The sequence below is a fragment of the Sinocyclocheilus anshuiensis genome, unplaced genomic scaffold (assembly GCF_001515605.1).
Source record: "Sinocyclocheilus anshuiensis isolate Anshui unplaced genomic scaffold, SAMN03320099.WGS_v1.1 scaffold544, whole genome shotgun sequence".
NCBI classification, from domain to species: domain Eukaryota; kingdom Metazoa; phylum Chordata; class Actinopteri; order Cypriniformes; family Cyprinidae; genus Sinocyclocheilus; species Sinocyclocheilus anshuiensis.
The window spans coordinates 893,396-911,887 of NW_015555763.1; the positions used below are offsets into that span (position 1 = coordinate 893,396).

At 34.8% G+C, this 18,492-nt stretch overlaps 1 protein-coding gene across 1 annotated transcript in view; it reads right to left on the reverse strand.

The window, feature by feature from the left end:
- Window positions 1-125: 125 nt before the first annotated feature.
- The window catches only part of LOC107674028 (echinoderm microtubule-associated protein-like 1), a 46,007-nt gene continuing 27,640 nt past the window's right edge, over window positions 126-18,492 (reverse strand). Inside the window, exons 3-18 of the mRNA XM_016467888.1 lie at window positions 17,698-17,751; window positions 14,497-14,626; window positions 13,241-13,282; window positions 11,519-11,653; window positions 11,367-11,395; window positions 10,146-10,172; window positions 5,244-5,373; window positions 4,493-4,642; window positions 2,971-3,040; window positions 2,639-2,749; window positions 2,304-2,399; window positions 2,053-2,187; window positions 925-1,024; window positions 432-583; window positions 188-313; window positions 126-134 (exon numbers count right to left, since the gene is read on the reverse strand). Of these exons, the coding sequence (XP_016323374.1) occupies window positions 126-134; window positions 188-313; window positions 432-583; window positions 925-1,024; window positions 2,053-2,187; window positions 2,304-2,399; window positions 2,639-2,749; window positions 2,971-3,040; window positions 4,493-4,642; window positions 5,244-5,373; window positions 10,146-10,172; window positions 11,367-11,395; window positions 11,519-11,653; window positions 13,241-13,282; window positions 14,497-14,626; window positions 17,698-17,751 (1,496 nt within the window). The remainder of the gene's footprint in view (window positions 135-187; window positions 314-431; window positions 584-924; window positions 1,025-2,052; window positions 2,188-2,303; window positions 2,400-2,638; window positions 2,750-2,970; window positions 3,041-4,492; window positions 4,643-5,243; window positions 5,374-10,145; window positions 10,173-11,366; window positions 11,396-11,518; window positions 11,654-13,240; window positions 13,283-14,496; window positions 14,627-17,697; window positions 17,752-18,492) is intronic.

Here is an 18,492-nt window from a genome sequence, read left to right on the forward strand (position 1 = left end):
ATATATATACAATATCAACCAGAACAGAGAAATTCTTTACTGAAATGAGGAAGTAGTTAATAATTCTGATATAATCTATTAAATTAAAGATAATTCTATATGTTAATATGTATATTATATACTTCTCAACAGACCTGTTGAGACAACACTGGTTACTCATGCGTATTGTGTGTACTGGTTAACTTACCTGGGTGATGGGTATGAACTCCCCATCCAGACTGCCTTGCAGGACATAGTTTTTGGTAGTGCCAATAAGAACCGTTTCTCCCCGTCCTTCAGCCACAGTCCGAATAGGGCCATATAACTCCGGAACCTGAGAGTAACATACAAAATTGCTGGTAAATTATGGCTACCTGCTTGATCGGTACTAATATTCAAGCATACAAATGCATACTGCATACTGCAAAATTATACTTGTGTAGATGCCTTACCTCCACCGTTTGAATCTTTTGATAATTTTCATCCCAGGAGATGAGTTTCCGGTCCTTCCCACCTGAGACCAGCGTACCATTTCTCAACATGCAAAGTGCAAAGACGCTTGCCTCATGTGCTCCCTGAATGGCCAAGCTAATACGATTAGATCCTGTGAAGCATGACCAGAAAACAAGCACTATATAAACCGACTGTTGCAAAACTGGAAACCATCATCAGTACATCAGACAATCAAAGGTGTTCACAGTCTACATGAAAAGAGTCTTATTGATTTGTGTAAAAAAGGAGCACATTCTCTCTTTTATTAACACTAATAAAGAATCTTTTGTTGGCAGCAGGGTCACCCTTAGATAACACACATATGTTATGCTGTACAGCATTCATAATTGTATTACATGAAGATATTTTACAGTTCAATGGAGGTAGGTTTTTACAAAACATTCAAATACATCAATAAATAACTCAATAATAATAACCCTTTTATTCTTTTACCTTTGCCCCACACAAGTATATTTCCACTCGAGTCTCCAGTGATGGCGTCGCCATTTTCTGAAAAAGTCACACACAATACAAACTTGGGCTTCTCTTGTTTCTGCAAGAAATATAAATATGACTTTATTTTTAAAGCAGAAATGCAATAGATGTATCACACAAAATACAGAGATTACATGTTTTTCATGTAATCTACAACTACACTACCAGTGAAATGTTTAGACACATCTAACTGAACTTAAGTTTCTCGGGATCTTGAGAGCCTTTGGATCTGGAAATTAGTTTTGCAGACAAATATAAATTTATTTTGAAAGAAATGCTAAAGTATAGCAAGGACGCATTAAATTGACTAAACGTAATAAATGACAGTGCAGACATTTATAATGTTACAAATAATTTCTACTTGAAATAAATGTTGTTCTTTTGAACTTTATATTCATCAGATAATCCTGAAAAAATGCATCATGGTTTTCACAGAAATATTATGCAGTGTTCAACATTGATAATAATAAGAAATATTATGACACTGAAGACTAGAGTAATGGCTGCTGAAAATTCAGCTTTTTTCATCACATGAATAAATTACATTTTGAAATTAATATTTTAAATTATTAATATAATAAAAAAATAAAAAATATTTTGAATAAAAAAAACAGCTATTTTAAATTGCAATAATATTTCACAATTTTTCTGCTTTCACTGTATTTTTTTTAATCAAATAAATGCGGCCTTGGTGAGCACAAGAGACTTCTTTCAAAAATCTTACCAACTACAAATGGCAATGGATACATTTCTTTACAAAAGTAACATTCTAGTTCATTTTTAAGTTAATCCCATTATGCACCAGAATGTATTTTTGTTTACTACATCATTTAATTCACATACTTCCGTTTGTGTTATTTCGTAGTTTTGATGACTTCTCTATTATTCTTAAAAGTATAACACAGTAATAATAAAGAATGAGTAGATGTGTCTAAACCTTCCACTGCTAGTGTACATGACGTACATGCACAAGTTTTACCATATCTGAACATGCATCATACTACCTTCTATCAAAAAATGGAATTTGATTCAATAAAAAGTGAAAAGCTTCACTGAATTTGACCACAAAGGCTTATGAGAAATTACCTCAAAAAGACCCTGTTTTTTCACAAGAGATCCCTTTTCTAATGACCAGAAATAAAGGTGTGACTTCCCGCAGGTTACAATTATATTAGCATCTGTCGGGTGGAAATCAGCAGCAAAGATTGACTCATTGGAGCACTGTGAGGGCAGAGAAAGAAAAGGCATAAAGATGCAGGAAAAAAGGAATCAGTTTTTCTTTTTCTCACAAAAGCATACATTGCTATCTGTCGATATCTATCCTGAATAGCACTCGCCTTGACTTCAGCAAGTCTTTCCTCCCTCTGCCAGTCCCACACAGAGAGAATGTGGTCATTGGAGTCGTCCACAACACACAACCAGCTTCCTCCATTCTGAAAGTTTTGAAAGACATTTTTAACAACTTGAGGGCGAGTAAACGATGACAAAATGTTCATTTTTTGGGTGAACTATCCCTTTAAACTGACCAGGTTACAGAAAATACCACCCGGTACTTTTTTATTTCACAATAAAGAAAGGTTTGTTTGATGATTCAAAGAACTAGAAGCTGTATTTTGCAGTTTCACATGAGAATGTTTGTTTGTTAACATAATATAGAGTGACTTGCTCTTACCGACTTTGAGAAGGAGAGGCAAACCAGCGCTCGATCAAAGAAACCAGTTCCAAGGATGTGCAACGTGTTCAAACTCACAGAGTCCCACACTCGCACGTGAGGAGCCAACTGCTGCCAGACACAGACAGACGGACTGAGCATGTTAGACCAGTTAAACTTCTATTTGAAGCATGTGGATTTTGGGATCTTGATCCTCCACATTAGTTATGACAGACCCTTGAGGCACATGCAATAATTAGAAGATTTATTTTGGCTGGATCAAGCCTATTAGCAATAAGCTATTAATGTCTATGATTGATACCGGTTTAAAATATCTGAGTAAGTGATCTTACTTTTCCATCTGAGGATGTGCCAGCCACTTGTCCTGTTGCTATGGTGATTTTATCAGGATGGACAGTGAGGCTGTAGGGGAAGAGAAAAGAGGTGAAAGATGTAGGCAAGCTGGGACTGTTGAAGAGCCGATGACACAGCAGTGAGAGGACATCGCACATTTAGGACTGTGTGAGTCAATGCCGTCACAACACAATGACCTTGAGCGTTATGAGTCACAGGACTGATCATAAACACAGGAAACTGATCCTGAAATTCTTAATCACAGGCTATTGGTTTTTGTTTATGCTTTTCTTGCTCAAGGCCTTTGACTTACAATGAACAGCTTTGACATTTAGCAAATTCCTATACAGATGAAGAAATGTGAGGTTTTAGAACACAGTCATGCATGATCATTTGTGTTGTACCTGTGGGTTTATGTCTTAACTGGAGACTGGAGGTCTCCATTAATGTCCTTTTACTCTGTCTAATGTTCTGCTGACTTGACTTTTTTAAGTTTGGGGCCATTAATATAGACTACTATTCAAAAGTACTATTTGTGGTCGGTTGGATTTTTTTAAAAATGTGTTTGAAAGATGTCTCTTATGCTCACCAAGGCTGCATTTATTTAATCAGAAATACAGTAAAAACAGTAATATTGGTAAATATTATTTCAATTTTAAAGAACTGTTTTCTATTTCAATATATTTTAAAACGTAATTTATTCCTGTGATGGCAAAGCTGAATTTTCAGGAGCCATAACTCCAGTCTTCAGTGTCACATGATCCTTCAGAAATACGCTGCTCAAAATACATTTCTTATTATTAGCAATGTTGAAAACAGTTGTGCATTTGTGATATTTTTTTCAGGATTCTTTGATGAATGGATAGTTTAAAAGAACAGTATTTACTTGAAATAGAAATCGTTTGTAATATGTCTTTATTATCACTTTTGATCAATTTAATGCACCCTTACTGAATAAAAGTAGTAATTTTAAAAAAATGTAAATTTTTCATGGAGATTAAATAGTGTTATTAAGAGAAAGTTACGAAGTAAATAGGATATTCAAACAGGAAAGCATAAATATGAATCTGACACTTCAATGTTAAGCATAACATCATTCATTTAATAACATTTTATGCATAAAGGATAATGTATTCACTATAATTCTAAACTTTTAAAAAAAGAACAATGTAGTGTAACACAGAGGCAAAATACAGACTGAGGGATGACAGTGGAATGAATAATGAACTTCAGTGGCACGACTAATGATAAATGTTCTGTAAAATTGCACATCAAAGCAGAAAATTAAACACTGCTCAGAAATCATTCATTCAGAATAGTTTTGAAACATTATGCTGCAGAATATCTGAATAATAATTAAACTGTAGTATCTTCTTTAGATATGGCAGTTTAATAAAATACTGGAGGTGATGAAAAGATACTCAATGTACTGGTCCAATGACCCTAAAAAGTGTGAGATCAGTGTATGCTATGATGAACAAACAGACAATGATATCACGCAAACAGAAATATAAGTCTTACCACTTGATATCATCAGTATGTCCAGTGTAGTGTCTTTGTAGTTGCTCATCCACATTATACAGCACAACCACAGATGCGATGAAGTAAACCGTTTCCCCTGTCGGGAGCAAGTACAGGTTGGATCGACAGTCACGGCCCCGGTAACCATAGCTGGGTCAAAGTCAAGAGCAAAAGCTACTGTTGATGAACTAAACTAGTAACAAACCTCAGCTATAAAGGGCTTTTTCTGTGAAAGAGGAACATTTGTACATTTTTATTTCTGGAAAAGTGCTATCTGACCAGTTGATATTTTAATTTGTTCGGCTTTAGATATTATAGATTTCTCAGTCCTGTCTACAAAGTTCTTTTCAGGTAAAGTACCAAATACATTATGGGTAAGACATGCAGAAAATATCCCACTCTAACAGACTGCAGTACTCAGTAGAGCCAGAGAGAACACCAGGGTATATGATTAGACATCGTTCATGCTTCCAAATTCAGCAAATTGGAATGTGAATATGGAATTAGGGCATCACAATGAATAATACCGTAATTTTTGAAGTCCAGGTTTCAGAATTTTAACATTATGCACAATAATCTTAGAACACATAACTCTGACCTAGATACCATACCCATCATTTAACTCATGACATTTTTACAAGCTAATTTTCTGTGTAATAATACATTAAAAGTTAATTCAATCTTACAGCAATGAGCGTTCAATACAAGAATCAATCTAAATGCAGCTCCATTTCTATTTCGCAAAGGATACACCCAGTCTAGCTTCAGTTTTTTAGGAGGCAAGTCAGCCTTTGCTTCAAGGCAGTATGTGTCCACCAGGTCTCTGGGCATGTACATGGTGATGGGTCGTCCCTTCAAATACATTCTGACATACCCTTCATCTAGAAAAAGCAACACAGACTTTTAGAGCAAGAAAATGCATGGGTCAGAGAAGGATCGCTGTGACATCTGTTGGGGTTAATGTCATCTGATTTTGATTAAAACAATGTTGAAGACAGATAAAAATTTGGGTCAGTACAATTTGTTTTAGTTACCTGTTTTACCTGTTTGTGAAATGTATCATGTTTTGCACAAACATATTCAGCAGTGCAACTGTTAACAGCACCGACAATAAGTAGAAATGTTTTCTAAGCAGCAAATCAGCAGATTAGAATGCTTTCTGAAGGATCATGTGACACTGAAGACTGGAGTAGTGATGCTGAAAACTCTTTTGATTGCTTTGTAATCACAGGAATAAATGACATTTTAAAACATATCAGAATAGTTGTTTTATATTGTAATAATATTTCACAATAATAATATTTTCACCATATTTTTTGATTAAATAAATACAGCCTTGGTAAACATAATGAGACTTATAACATTAAATAATCTCACTGGCCCCACATTTTTGAATGTTAGTATATTTTAAAATGTGATTAAATGTTAATCCAAGACTAAATGAAATGATTTAATCCCAAAAGGAGGATTGGAAGGAATTGCAACAGTGTTTAGAAGAATATATATTATGTTTTGAAAATAATTCAATAGGTCAGTGAGATTTAAAGGAAATGCTTTAATGCATTTTGTTACGTACAGTATTTGAAATACATTCAATTTAAAAGTGAAGAAAAGCAAAATCAAATTCAGCAATTTCATGGTTTGGTAAATTAGTAACAGACACAAAATGAAATCACAGATAGGCATGCATGCAAACACAAAGGAAAAGGAAAAGTACAGTTTATAAAATGCACACTTGAACAAAACAAACCTATTTAAAAGCAAAAAGACAAAAGTGTGAACATGCAGTGTAACATATATACAACAGGAAATAAAACTAACTCAAAGAGACACAGTCAAAACAAAAAGAACAAAACAGAACAAAAGACTCATAAAGACTCTTAAAACCACCTGACTACGTTTAATATTACAGCTGTTTTGATTAGTAACAGATTTGAAAATACTGGCTGGGAGATTTGATTGGACTCCTGTAAGAGGGCATTTCTAGGAGCGAGTGGACTAACTGAGAAGTACACTTCCTCAGAGGAAGGGTAAATGGGGGGACATTTTGGCTTCCGAGCCGGACCACTCTGTCAGACAAAACCTTGGCCTCTGATGGGGTGTTGGTGGACTGCAGAGGATCCGCTCCTTTTTGACGGTCGGTGCAGGTAGATCTGCACGGTTACTAGGTAAAGTGGTCAAATTGGACAGGGCAGGTGCGGGAGAGGGTGGAGAGGCAGGATGAAGTATAATCATGATCAGACATAGTCCAATAGCTTTCGATACCACCATAATAACAAGACGACAAGGCGTCCACAAGGCTAAGAAACTGCACTGCAAAATAATCTTTTTCTCAATTGGTATTTTTCTTGTTTTGCATTAACATATCCTTAAAGCAACATCAATTTACTTGAGAAGAAAATACATTTAGGAACATTTTCAGAAAATATATCTTGAAATAAATTGTTTCTTACTATTCAGGCAAATTGTTTTTTTTTTCTCCTTCTAGTTTTAAGCAAAAAAAAGATCAAGATTTAGAGACATTTATGCTTAAAATCAATGAGGAAAGAAAAATGAATTTATAAAAATACACACAAAAAATATTTAAATATCTTTTCCAAAAAAAAAAAAAAAAGACACTAATTGTTCATTTTTATTCATTCATTTTTTTAAATCTTGTTTTAAATATATTTAATTTTTTTCTGCCAACAAGCCAAAAATGCTGCTTAAGAAAAAGATTTTTGCAGTGCTGATGAGCAGGGGAGGCACATGGGAATCTGAATGTTATCCTGACTGAGGAAAACCAGGAATACTGGAAATAAACTGATAAAATGCATTCTGAAGAAGCATCACTCCAACCTCCCAAGTGATGTTTGCTTTTTTAATTTGTTTGCCTTACAAGTATTTTGTCACTATAAAACGCAGTGGGCATAGCGAGTCATTCACCGACTGTTGCATCAACATTAAAGACTACAGTTTGGGAAAAATATCTTCCACTAACTGTGAAGCACTTTACACAAATCAGCGTGACACTTAACTTCAGATTTATGATAAACATCAAATTCCAGTTCCAGAGAAAAAAACGAAAAGCTGGTTGATGCAGGGTGATAAATGCCCTTTACGGGACTGAACGAACAAATAAGTGTACGTGGAGCAAAAAGCAGCAATAAACTATTGGAATAAAAGCTTTTCAGTGTGCTGCTGTGTGACTGCAGGAGAGTGTTGGGTTCCCATGGTGCATGTGAAAAACTAGTGCCATGAGCAGTGAGCAAAACACCCAGGAGCTGTCAGAGCAGCATCACTCAAGAGTTAACAGCTTGTGTTTCAGCACCACTGCAATCAACCACAGGTTGGCATCACTCAGAAGGGTGTTACAGAGAGTGCGCATTAGTTTATTGGGAAGGGTGGCATTTCTGGAGGAAGAGTGGGAACTTCTATCACAGATGCAATTGTCTAATCAACCCAAACCCTTGTCTAATCAACCCAAACCCTTACGCAAGGCAGCTCGGTGTGTGCTGATTCTGCCATAATATGAAGCCAGAGCTGTCAAAGTCTGCTAGATCACTGTCCCATCTGGAATCACTAGAATAGCTGTACAAACTGTATAAAGGGACAGTATATGATTCTTACAGCAGAAACAACCATAGTAAAATGGAATAAGAAATCTCTTAAGACCCAATAAAATTAAAGTTTGGTGGCAAAAATTCTTAGAAATGCACTCTATTGATGTTGGTTTCATATGGTTTAAAAAAAAAACATCTATATCATTTAAAAAAAAAATGTTTACATTTAATGACTCTAAAACATCAAGTTAAAAATATTTACAGTAATAAATAAAATTAAATAAATAAAAGCAATATTTTCCTTACACTGTATGTGTGTGGGTGTATACCAGCATTAATTTAGTATAAATTAGATACTATTATAGTTTTTATGAATAAAACGCAGTGGGCATAGCGAGTCATTCACCGACTGTTGCATCAACATTAAAGACTACAGTTTGGGAAAAATATCTTCCACTAACTGTGAAGCACTTTACACAAATCAGCGTGACACTTAACTTCAGATTTATGATAAACATCAAATTCCAGTTCCAGAGAAAAAAACGAAAAGCTGGTTGATGCAGGGTGATAAATGCCCTTTACGGGACTGAACGAACAAATAAGTGTACGTGGAGCAAAAAGCAGCAATAAACTATTGGAATAAAAGCTTTTCAGTGTGCTGCTGTGTGACTGCAGGAGAGTGTTGGGTTCCCATGGTGCATGTGAAAAACTAGTGCCATGAGCAGTGAGCAAAACACCCAGGAGCTGTCAGAGCAGCATCACTCAAGAGTTAACAGCTTGTGTTTCAGCACCACTGCAATCAACCACAGGTTGGCATCACTCAGAAGGGTGTTACAGAGAGTGCGCATTAGTTTATTGGGAAGGGTGGCATTTCTGGAGGAAGAGTGGGAACTTCTATCACAGATGCAATTGTCTAATCAACCCAAACCCTTGTCTAATCAACCCAAACCCTTACGCAAGGCAGCTCGGTGTGTGCTGATTCTGCCATAATATGAAGCCAGAGCTGTCAAAGTCTGCTAGATCACTGTCCCATCTGGAATCACTAGAATAGCTGTACAAACTGTATAAAGGGACAGTATATGATTCTTACAGCAGAAACAACCATAGTAAAATGGAATAAGAAATCTCTTAAGACCCAATAAAATTAAAGTTTGGTGGCAAAAATTCTTAGAAATGCACTCTATTGATGTTGGTTTCATATGGTTTAAAAAAAAAACATCTATATCATTTAAAAAAAAAATGTTTACATTTAATGACTCTAAAACATCAAGTTAAAAATATTTACAGTAATAAATAAAATTAAATAAATAAAAGCAATATTTTCCTTACACTGTATGTGTGTGGGTGTATACCAGCATTAATTTAGTATAAATTAGATACTATTATAGTTTTTATGAATTAGTTTTCTTGAGAAGTTTCTGTTTTAATTTTAATTTTAGTTTTAACTTTATTTTGTTGTATGTATTTGTCATATATATATATTAAATGTCTGTAATAATAATAATAATTTTTAATGTTTATATTAATTTTTATTTCAGTTTTAGTTTTAGATATTTTAGTACATTTTAGTTGTTTTAATAAGTTAAACTAAATGAAAATGTTTATCTGTTTAACTATGAAAATGTTTAACTATACTAACCCTGGTGTACACATCTTTATTATGTTCAAGTTTTAATATCATATTTGTTTATAGAGTCACACAACATGACTTTTTACATCCAGCTTTAACCTTGCCTTGTCATATAAAGGTCAAATTATCTGATATTTTAAGGAATTTATTAACCTTGACTTACAGTCATGAGAGTCTACAGGGGTCCCCTCTATGATGTCATTTCCTGTTATATCAAATATGCCCCAAATACAAAAATATGTCAAAAAAAGAAAAAATATAATTTAATAGGTGACTTCATGGGGTCTTAAGAAAAATGGCTTCATACAGTATCTGACAGTTCATAAATAATGATTCTCAAATCTACCAGCTGTCTTTGCATTTTTAAGCAAGGGGTCATAATTGCCCTCAATCTGTAAATGTTGACTTCGCTCTGGCTATGGGAATCAAGTTGTGTCCACAGAGCTGCTCACGCATGGGGCAGTTGACAAACAGTGCCTACCTTTGCAGTGCGTCACACGTCGCATCCCTTAGTGAACGTACAGAGACAGAGACAATCACGTAAGATGGCAGAAAACGGCTCATGGAAAGACAGATTTCTGTTCATTAGATCCCAGCTCGCCATGTCTGGGTAATTACTCTACAAGCTCCTCCGGGATAGTCGTTTCATTCGCCAAGTGCTCTATTTAACAAATCTCCACTGCTTAATTTTGTGTACTGTATATTTAACATCTGGAATTGCTGTCTTGATGACCTCAATTAATCAGAGTTTTCGGCACAGTTAAATACAGTAACTGGGTCACATATACAGTAAGGAACATGCAAATGTCGCCTTCAGGCAGAACAGCTTGTTTTATTCCGCCTCATATGGCTGCACACACTGAACGCTCTGCTTTTACACTGACAGCAAATCAAATTTGTTCTGACATTCCCAAGAACTGCTGCTGAATTCCTTTGTATCTCTTTAAAAAAAACGAGCTGCACAGCTTCTGACCAGAACTGATGCATAATAGATAAACACAATGACTATAAATGCCTGTTGGACCTTGACAATTTCAAGCTTTTTTTCTTTTCTTTGAAAGACCTTGTTCTTTGCACTGAGAAAGTAATTAACAATTCTGCCACTTATATGCATAAACTATACTTATATAATAGTAAATATTAATTCTCATTATTTTCTACTACCAGAATGTATTTGCTTTGTGACCAAATGCATAAAAAATTCTACATTTAAACAGAAAATAAGTAAAATTAAATAAACACAAAAATGAAAAGAGGAAACATTTTTGGTAAGAGATGATGTGTTACTGACAAAAGAATAGCAGGTAATTAAAAGGTGAAATGAACTTAAACAAAGATTGTACAGTACAATATACAGTAGAACAATGCAGTGAGAGTGACCTCCATGACCCATGACTGGAGACACAAGCAGAAATCTCTAAAATCGTTTTTTTCTTGAATGAGTTTCCCTTAATTCACCACAGTTCCATTGTAACATCTGTCCACCTTCTAATTGATCTGCACTGCTGCTAAACAAATGGACAGCTGGGTGGTCAGCCATTTATTTTGAGGACATGTATTTGGCGAGAGTTAGCAGGGTCTGTACTTTCTGGAAAGTCTGGTCAAAAAGAGCAATGACAGTATAACCAATGCTTGTGACTGATCCAGTCTTGATTCAGAGACACATACTCTATCACATGGGAACAGAACACCTGACTCTTACCTGTGCTGAAAACAGGCTCCCTCTGTTTGCTGCGGGGGGTGAGAAAGGAAAAAATCATCCAAATGAGCTTGTGTAACGTGTGAGTGTATGAGTTGCTCTTATTCAGTCAATCACATGGGCATAAAAGCATATATACATATTCATTTACATACTTTTCTGTGGCTTTCTTGCCACTGGAGTTGCTCCCTGTGGAACCAGCGCGTGTGCGATTGCTTTTGGAGTCCACACCACTGTCTTTCCTGTTGTTAGGGCCAACTTGCTCGGATGAACTTGTTCTCTTCACAGTGCTATGAATGATGAAAGGTAAGATTTTAATATCATTTAATATCAAAAGGCACAACAAAACGGCTAAAACATTCCTCAATGATCAAATATTCCTCATGTGAAACATACCAAATGAGAAAATATGACATTTGCTTTTTGAATATGATACACACAATATTAGATGAATTAAAGATACTGCTTGAATTATTATTAACATTTCAGATTTTTTAAGAAGAAAAAGTTTCAAAACTTTGGTGTTGCATTTATTTGATCAAAAATACAGCAATAACAATAACACTGAGAAATATTATTACAATTTAAAACAACTGTATTCCTGTGATGCCAAAGCTGAATTTTCAGTAGTCATTACTCCAGTCTTCAGTGCCACATGATTCTTCAGAAATCATTCTAATATGCTGATTATCATGATCAAGAAATATTTCTTATTATTATCAATATTGAAATCAGTTGTGATGCTTAATATGTTTGTGGAAAGTAACCATACTTTTTTTCAGAATCATTTGATGAATAAAAAGTTCAAAATAACAAAACACACATTTAAAATAGAATGTGTAACATTAGAAATGCCTTTACTGTCACTTTTAAACAATGTAATGTGTTTTGGAATAAAAGTATTAATTTCCTTTAAATCAAAACATTAAAACTGCAGTATGTATGTACATATATATAGCTTAACAGAATTGAGTGACAAAACGTTTGCGTATTTGTGTTAGCTTGCAATATTGTATCTGTCTCCAAATATAAGTTAACTTTCATGAATTTTCCTACTATAGTCTGATCCTCAAACAGGAAGCATAAATGTAAACATTCACACAGAAAAAAAGGAAATGGCAATGTAGAGATAATACTGGTGAAAGCCAATTATAACAGACACTCAGCCTTCCCCAAAGAGACACAGAAAAAACACATACATGACAAACAACCATTACATATTCCAGAAGAAATGTGTTTTATGTGTTTTTTCTTCTCTGAGACATGTTCATGACCTGATTTGATGTGCCTTTGTGCACTAGAAAGGGGTGAATTGAAAGTGGGTGCCCTTTAAAACTTGTCAACAAAAGAAAAGACCCCATCAGCAGTCCACTGGTTGCCAGGCTCAAGTCTAATCCAGACTGCAGGGCTAAAGTTAATTTGGCCCAGCCACTGTCGGATGGTGTTATCCCGTGTTAAACAGGCTGCAGGATCTTCATGCTTTGTGAGGCTTTTTGTCAATAATAGCACTTCAGGCATACAAGCAAGTGGGTATAGAGTTAGTCTATAGACTGCACAGGGCTCTCACTTCAAGGCATGATGGGAAAAGATGCTTTACAGGCTGCAATGAAAGAGTGCCTGAAGAGAAGCTAAAAAAAAAAAAAAATGTCCAAACCAAAGAGTGCCCAGTTTCACAAGAAACAAAGCAAAGCTTATCTACTTCCTAAACAGCCTCCACAGAATATGGTCGAACCACAGACTCTGTTTGCTACGGTTTAAAGCAGTTCTTGAATAATGGTTGAAAAACAAACCCTTAAAGCATTTTTTATTACAAAAATATCAGTAGCCCACATCACTTTTTAGAAGATTGCAGATCCTGCATGTAGAAAAACTCTCACCTGTAAGGTGGCCTTAGAAGAAACCTGGGCAGATGGGACAGACTAGAATACGTAACAGATAGGAAGAAGGGAAGGGGACAGGGAGATCTCACAGGATGACAAATATATGTGACAGACAGTTGACACTCACAAACAAAGACACTTAGGGGAAAGCAGGGGTCTTCAGCTGGGTTTGTGTCTTATAATCATAAACCTCTGTTTATTCATTCATTCGTCTGCATGATTTGGCCATTTATTAAACAAAGACACATTGGTGCTGCGCAACTGGAAGGTTCATGAGAGCGACTGTGTTTTCTCATTGCAATTTTGATTTTCATAGTGACAAGAAAATAGAACTGTAGCAGCATTTTAACCTATTGAATATAATTTCATCAGTATCGGTTTATGGATTCTAGAAAGAAAAATGATCTCATTATTATTCATGACTTCCTGGTGTCATTCTAAAAACATTACATTGAAGAAAAAGAATGTTGTTTCTGAAAAATATGGTATAAAGTCACATTGTGAGACACACCCTTCAAACGTTTTGGGTCAGTAAGATTTTTTTTTAACAAAAACATTACAATCTTAACGACCCCAAACCTTAAACAGTAGTGTGTAAAGATGCAATTATGAGGAATAAATTGTCAATTGTGAGAAATTAAGTTATTACAGGAAATTACGTTGCAATTGTGAAATATGAAACTAATTCAAAAGGCTTGTTCTCTGTCATCTAAAACCAAGGCGTACTGCATTGCTTCCTGCGTCACAGTTGACTCACTTAAGAACCTGTGTCTTTCAGGTTTAGCATTTGTTATCATAAACTGATAAAGATGTGAGCTGACCTTTATTAGACAAAACGTGCACTGTTATCTTGTGTATTTTCATGCGCTGGATGGATATCTATTATAGAGAATGATTTGAACAATTTCATCTTTAATTATAAAAATGAAAAGTACTAAGATTTCAGTCAATTATGGATTAAGGAATACACTAGACGACCTTTAAAATCTGAATTGATTTTTACACTAAGCATCATACACTAAACGACGGAGGGTCACACACTAACACACTTTCAAGTCGTGAATTGTTTCGTACACAACAAACTCACACAAAAATATATGCCGTGTTGCTAAGAGACACATGACAAATGCAAACATTTATATTGTCAAATCAGCTCCAAATTTTTGTTTTCAAAGTCTGAAGCTAAAAATGTGTTGTCTGTGCCCATCATACAGTATGCAATTTTTTTGTGGAGTCAGACTTTAGTCTCTTACCTTTTGGTTGCTGGTGAGTTGTTGTCCTTCTTGGAGCCGGAGGGGGATGGCAGTGTGCCGCCCTTCTTAGGCAGGACAGTACCATTGTTGACCGTGGATCTCAGGGGCAGAGCTGCAATCATTGGTCTAGCTGAAAGATGGAAGGACACGTAGGCAGAATTACACACAGCACTGCAGTCAGGCATTTATTATCTGTTGTTTCCATTCTTTTTGTAAACTAGCTCCACTATATGTCAAGCTTTTAACAGTTAACTTTACATTCTCAAAGGCCCCATGAAATCACTTGACAAGCACAGCTTTTTTTTTCCTGTTTTGATTTATTTCCTATTGAAATTGAAGTTTGGGTGGTAAATATAGAATGGACTCATGCCTTTTGTTCTAAATGGCCAAAAAGTGTTTGTTACGCCATAGCCATGAACAATCATTTGATACTTGTTAGTTAGTTAGTTAGTTAGTTAGTTAGTTGAATGTGGGTTTAGGGGAGATATACTGTAATTCTAGAGATCATCTGACTGGACAAAAATCTGTGTAGTGCAGGATGAGTCATCAATACTCTTGCGCCATTGTCAAAAAAGAGAAATATACTGAATTTTAAATGCATATAAAAGTGAATTTTGTTTATGGTATATTAAAATATAGATGAACTCAAAGCTAACACACATGGACAAAAGCCACAAAACTCTCACTTAAATTTTATATACACTATCATTCAAAAGTTTGGGGTTAGTCATTTTTTTTGACTCTGCTGATTTGGTGTTGAAGAAACATTTCTCATTATTATCATGTTGTGCTGCTTAATATTTTTGTTGAACCGGGAAACATTTTTTAAGATTCTTTGATGAATAGAAAGTTCAAAAGAACAGCATTTATTTGAAATAGAAATCTTCTGTAACATTATACATTCATTTACTGTTACTTTTGATCAATTTAATGCATCCAGATGCTGAAGAAAACTATTAATTTCTTTAAAAAAAATAAAATAAACTTCACTGACCCCCAAACTATAACAGTGGTGTATATACTTAATGCATCACACTTCCACTCAATTTAGGAAGAACTGGAACAGAGCAGTGACCACAGAATTCCAGAATAGATTTTTCTTGCTTCTACAGACTGTCCTGCAATAGGTTGAGCCACGAATGGACTCCATTAAAATGCAATTGTGGTTCACAGAAGTCTAGGTTGGTGAATATCCCTTTGTGCAATTCAAGTACTTAATAGTGCATCCACACCTGCAGTCTAACTGCTGATGGCAAAGATTTTTGAGAGCCTTTATTTACATTACCCTATGCGTCTGCATTATTAAATATTCATCACAGCAGAGCTGCTTGAATGTGTTATGAATGTGTAGGCAGTGGGACAAAAATACAGTAGAAAAAATAAAAGAAAGAATGAAGCAAAAGTGCAAGAGAGAAATAGCAAAGGATTTTTTGTTGTTTCAAAGAGATCAGCCTGCACAGAGCGTCAAGGATTAAGCAGAAGGAAAGCATGACTCATCTTACACACACTTCAAACAGGCAGAGGAATGGATGAAGTGAACATGAGCTACCCGAAGTACACCGAAAATAAACATTTCTTTATTGGTTTGAGGAGTCTTGGACCCCAGGTTGACATTTGGTAGCACAAATTCATGCAGTCTGGCTAATTAGTGTCTGACATCAAAGCAGCAAGTGTGTTTCAAACCTTTGAGACGGTAAAGAAATGTGACTCTAATTATCCACTTTATCCTGCAGTTCAAAGGATTATGTGGATTTAGTAAAGCTTTGTAAAAACAATCACCAAAAAATCAAGATATTTAAGGTGACAAGCCACTTTCCAAGTCTGTTAGACTAAAGTTAACCTCATTTTTGAGGTTTTTCATTGTCTCTCATTTTTGAGAGATATTACAATATGGATGTGGTAGCTTGTCAGTCTAGCATTAAATGTAATTAGGAACAGAGTGTTTGTTAAGCACACTAACAAGCATCTTATAATGTTAATCTCACTAAACTCAAAACAACTAGTCATATGTGAGACAGGACTATATGTCACACATGCTGGGGTGAAATTAGGGATGCACAACACATAAATGATCATAAGAGTATCAGCCAATATTTGTGTGGGTCTTTTTTTAAATGATCTGTCTGATTAGGTTGACGTTAAAAGAAATAAGTTCCACTCTTTTCCTCAGCTAAGTAAAAAAATAATAAAAATAAATTTACATTTTACTGTACATTATTTATGATGATTTTATCAATGATTTCACTTGTGTGAAAGTTAGTTCATTTACTCAAATTTACTCACCCTCATGTTGTTCCAAGCCTGTCTGACTTTTCTGCGAAACACAAAAGAAGATATTCTGAAGAATGATGGTAACCAAACAGTGTCAGTTCCCACTGAATTTTATTGTATTTTTTGTCCATTCAATGAAGTCAATGGGAATCAAAACTGTTTAGTTAACAACATTCTTTAAAAAAATCTTCTTTAATGTTCTATAGAAGAAAGAAATTGAAGTTTTGAAACAACATGAGGGTAAATGATGACAGATATTTTTACGGTGGACTATCCCTTTAAATTAACTTTAGTGTGAATGTTGTCTATAAAAAAGACTTAAATTATAATATTTAATTGTAAATTATAATCACCGTATTGGTTATCAGTCATAAAAATTAATATGTTAATTAAAATTAAAGTAATAAATAATTAATAGTTTTATTTTAAGTAATTGGAAAAAGAATTTAGAATAACATTAAGCATAATAAATAAGATCAGATTAATTAATAATCTCTAAATTAAACCCGCATTAACCTCTCTATGAACTTCTGTTACATAACTCATGATTTATGCAAATGATAATGAACTTTTAATAACAAACGGCGTCTCTAAAATACCTGCATGTATATAACATCATGTAAATAAACATTGGGTTGAAAATTATCGTATCCATTTTGCATATTAATAAACACTCATTATATCAACATGCTTACGCTACAAGCAAATACCAAATCTGATTAACATTTAAAATGGAACCTACTGATCATGGATTATAAATATCAGCAAACATTTCTATATCAGTGCATCACTAAGTGAAATATAACTCATATAAAACTCAGTCCTCAGTGTTCATGCAATTCTGATGTCAGTTCCAGTGATGTGACTAAACTGTGCTCTTTGTATTAGTGTGTAACTCCTGATAAGTGAGACACGAGCCCCACTGCCTACCTGGCTTCCCAAAACTGCTGTCAGAGGAGGGAGAGTCTCTCCTCACTGCTCCTTCTAAACATACTCACAGTATGAGAGAACAGTTGAGGGAAGGGAATAGGAGGATAGGAAAGTAGAGAAGAAAGGAAATGAATAGCAATTGGGGTGGAACGGTTCAACTTACTCTCGGTTCGGTTTGTATCACGGTTTTGGGTCACGGTTTCGGTATGGTTCATTATGTGCTATGTTTAGGCAAAAACTATACTGTCAAATAAAAATAAAGAAAATAAGAATAATCTATTTAACTACAAGCAACAGCACAAATAAATACAAGTAAAGATACAAATAAAATCAACAGTGATTTTCAGTTTTTTTTAGGTAGGTCTAACATTAGTTCCCTTTCATGGGAACTTCGAACTGCGTCCTCTAGGGGTCAAAATGGGTTACATACGTAACCTGGAGATGTTTTCAGGTACAGAAATTGAATAAAGTAATGAAATGTAAAACAGCATTGCATATTTCACTGTATAAATTAAAGATTAATCTTTATTAAAGTTACAAAAGCTATTCAATCGCAGTGAGTGATTTCTTTGTTGTTGCTGTTTGATTAATATTAAGAAAGTGCTGTGTTTTCTTTAAGAGAAAGACACTTGCGATACTTACCAAGACGGGCATTTTGACATAATTTTGTGTGAATTTGTCCATTTAAACACAATACTTCAGAGAGAGCTTAATATTTGCACGGGTTCTGAGGCGCGGGTTTGCATGCTTCGGATGAGCGCACGCACAAATCTTCTCAATGCGTGCGCAAAGTAA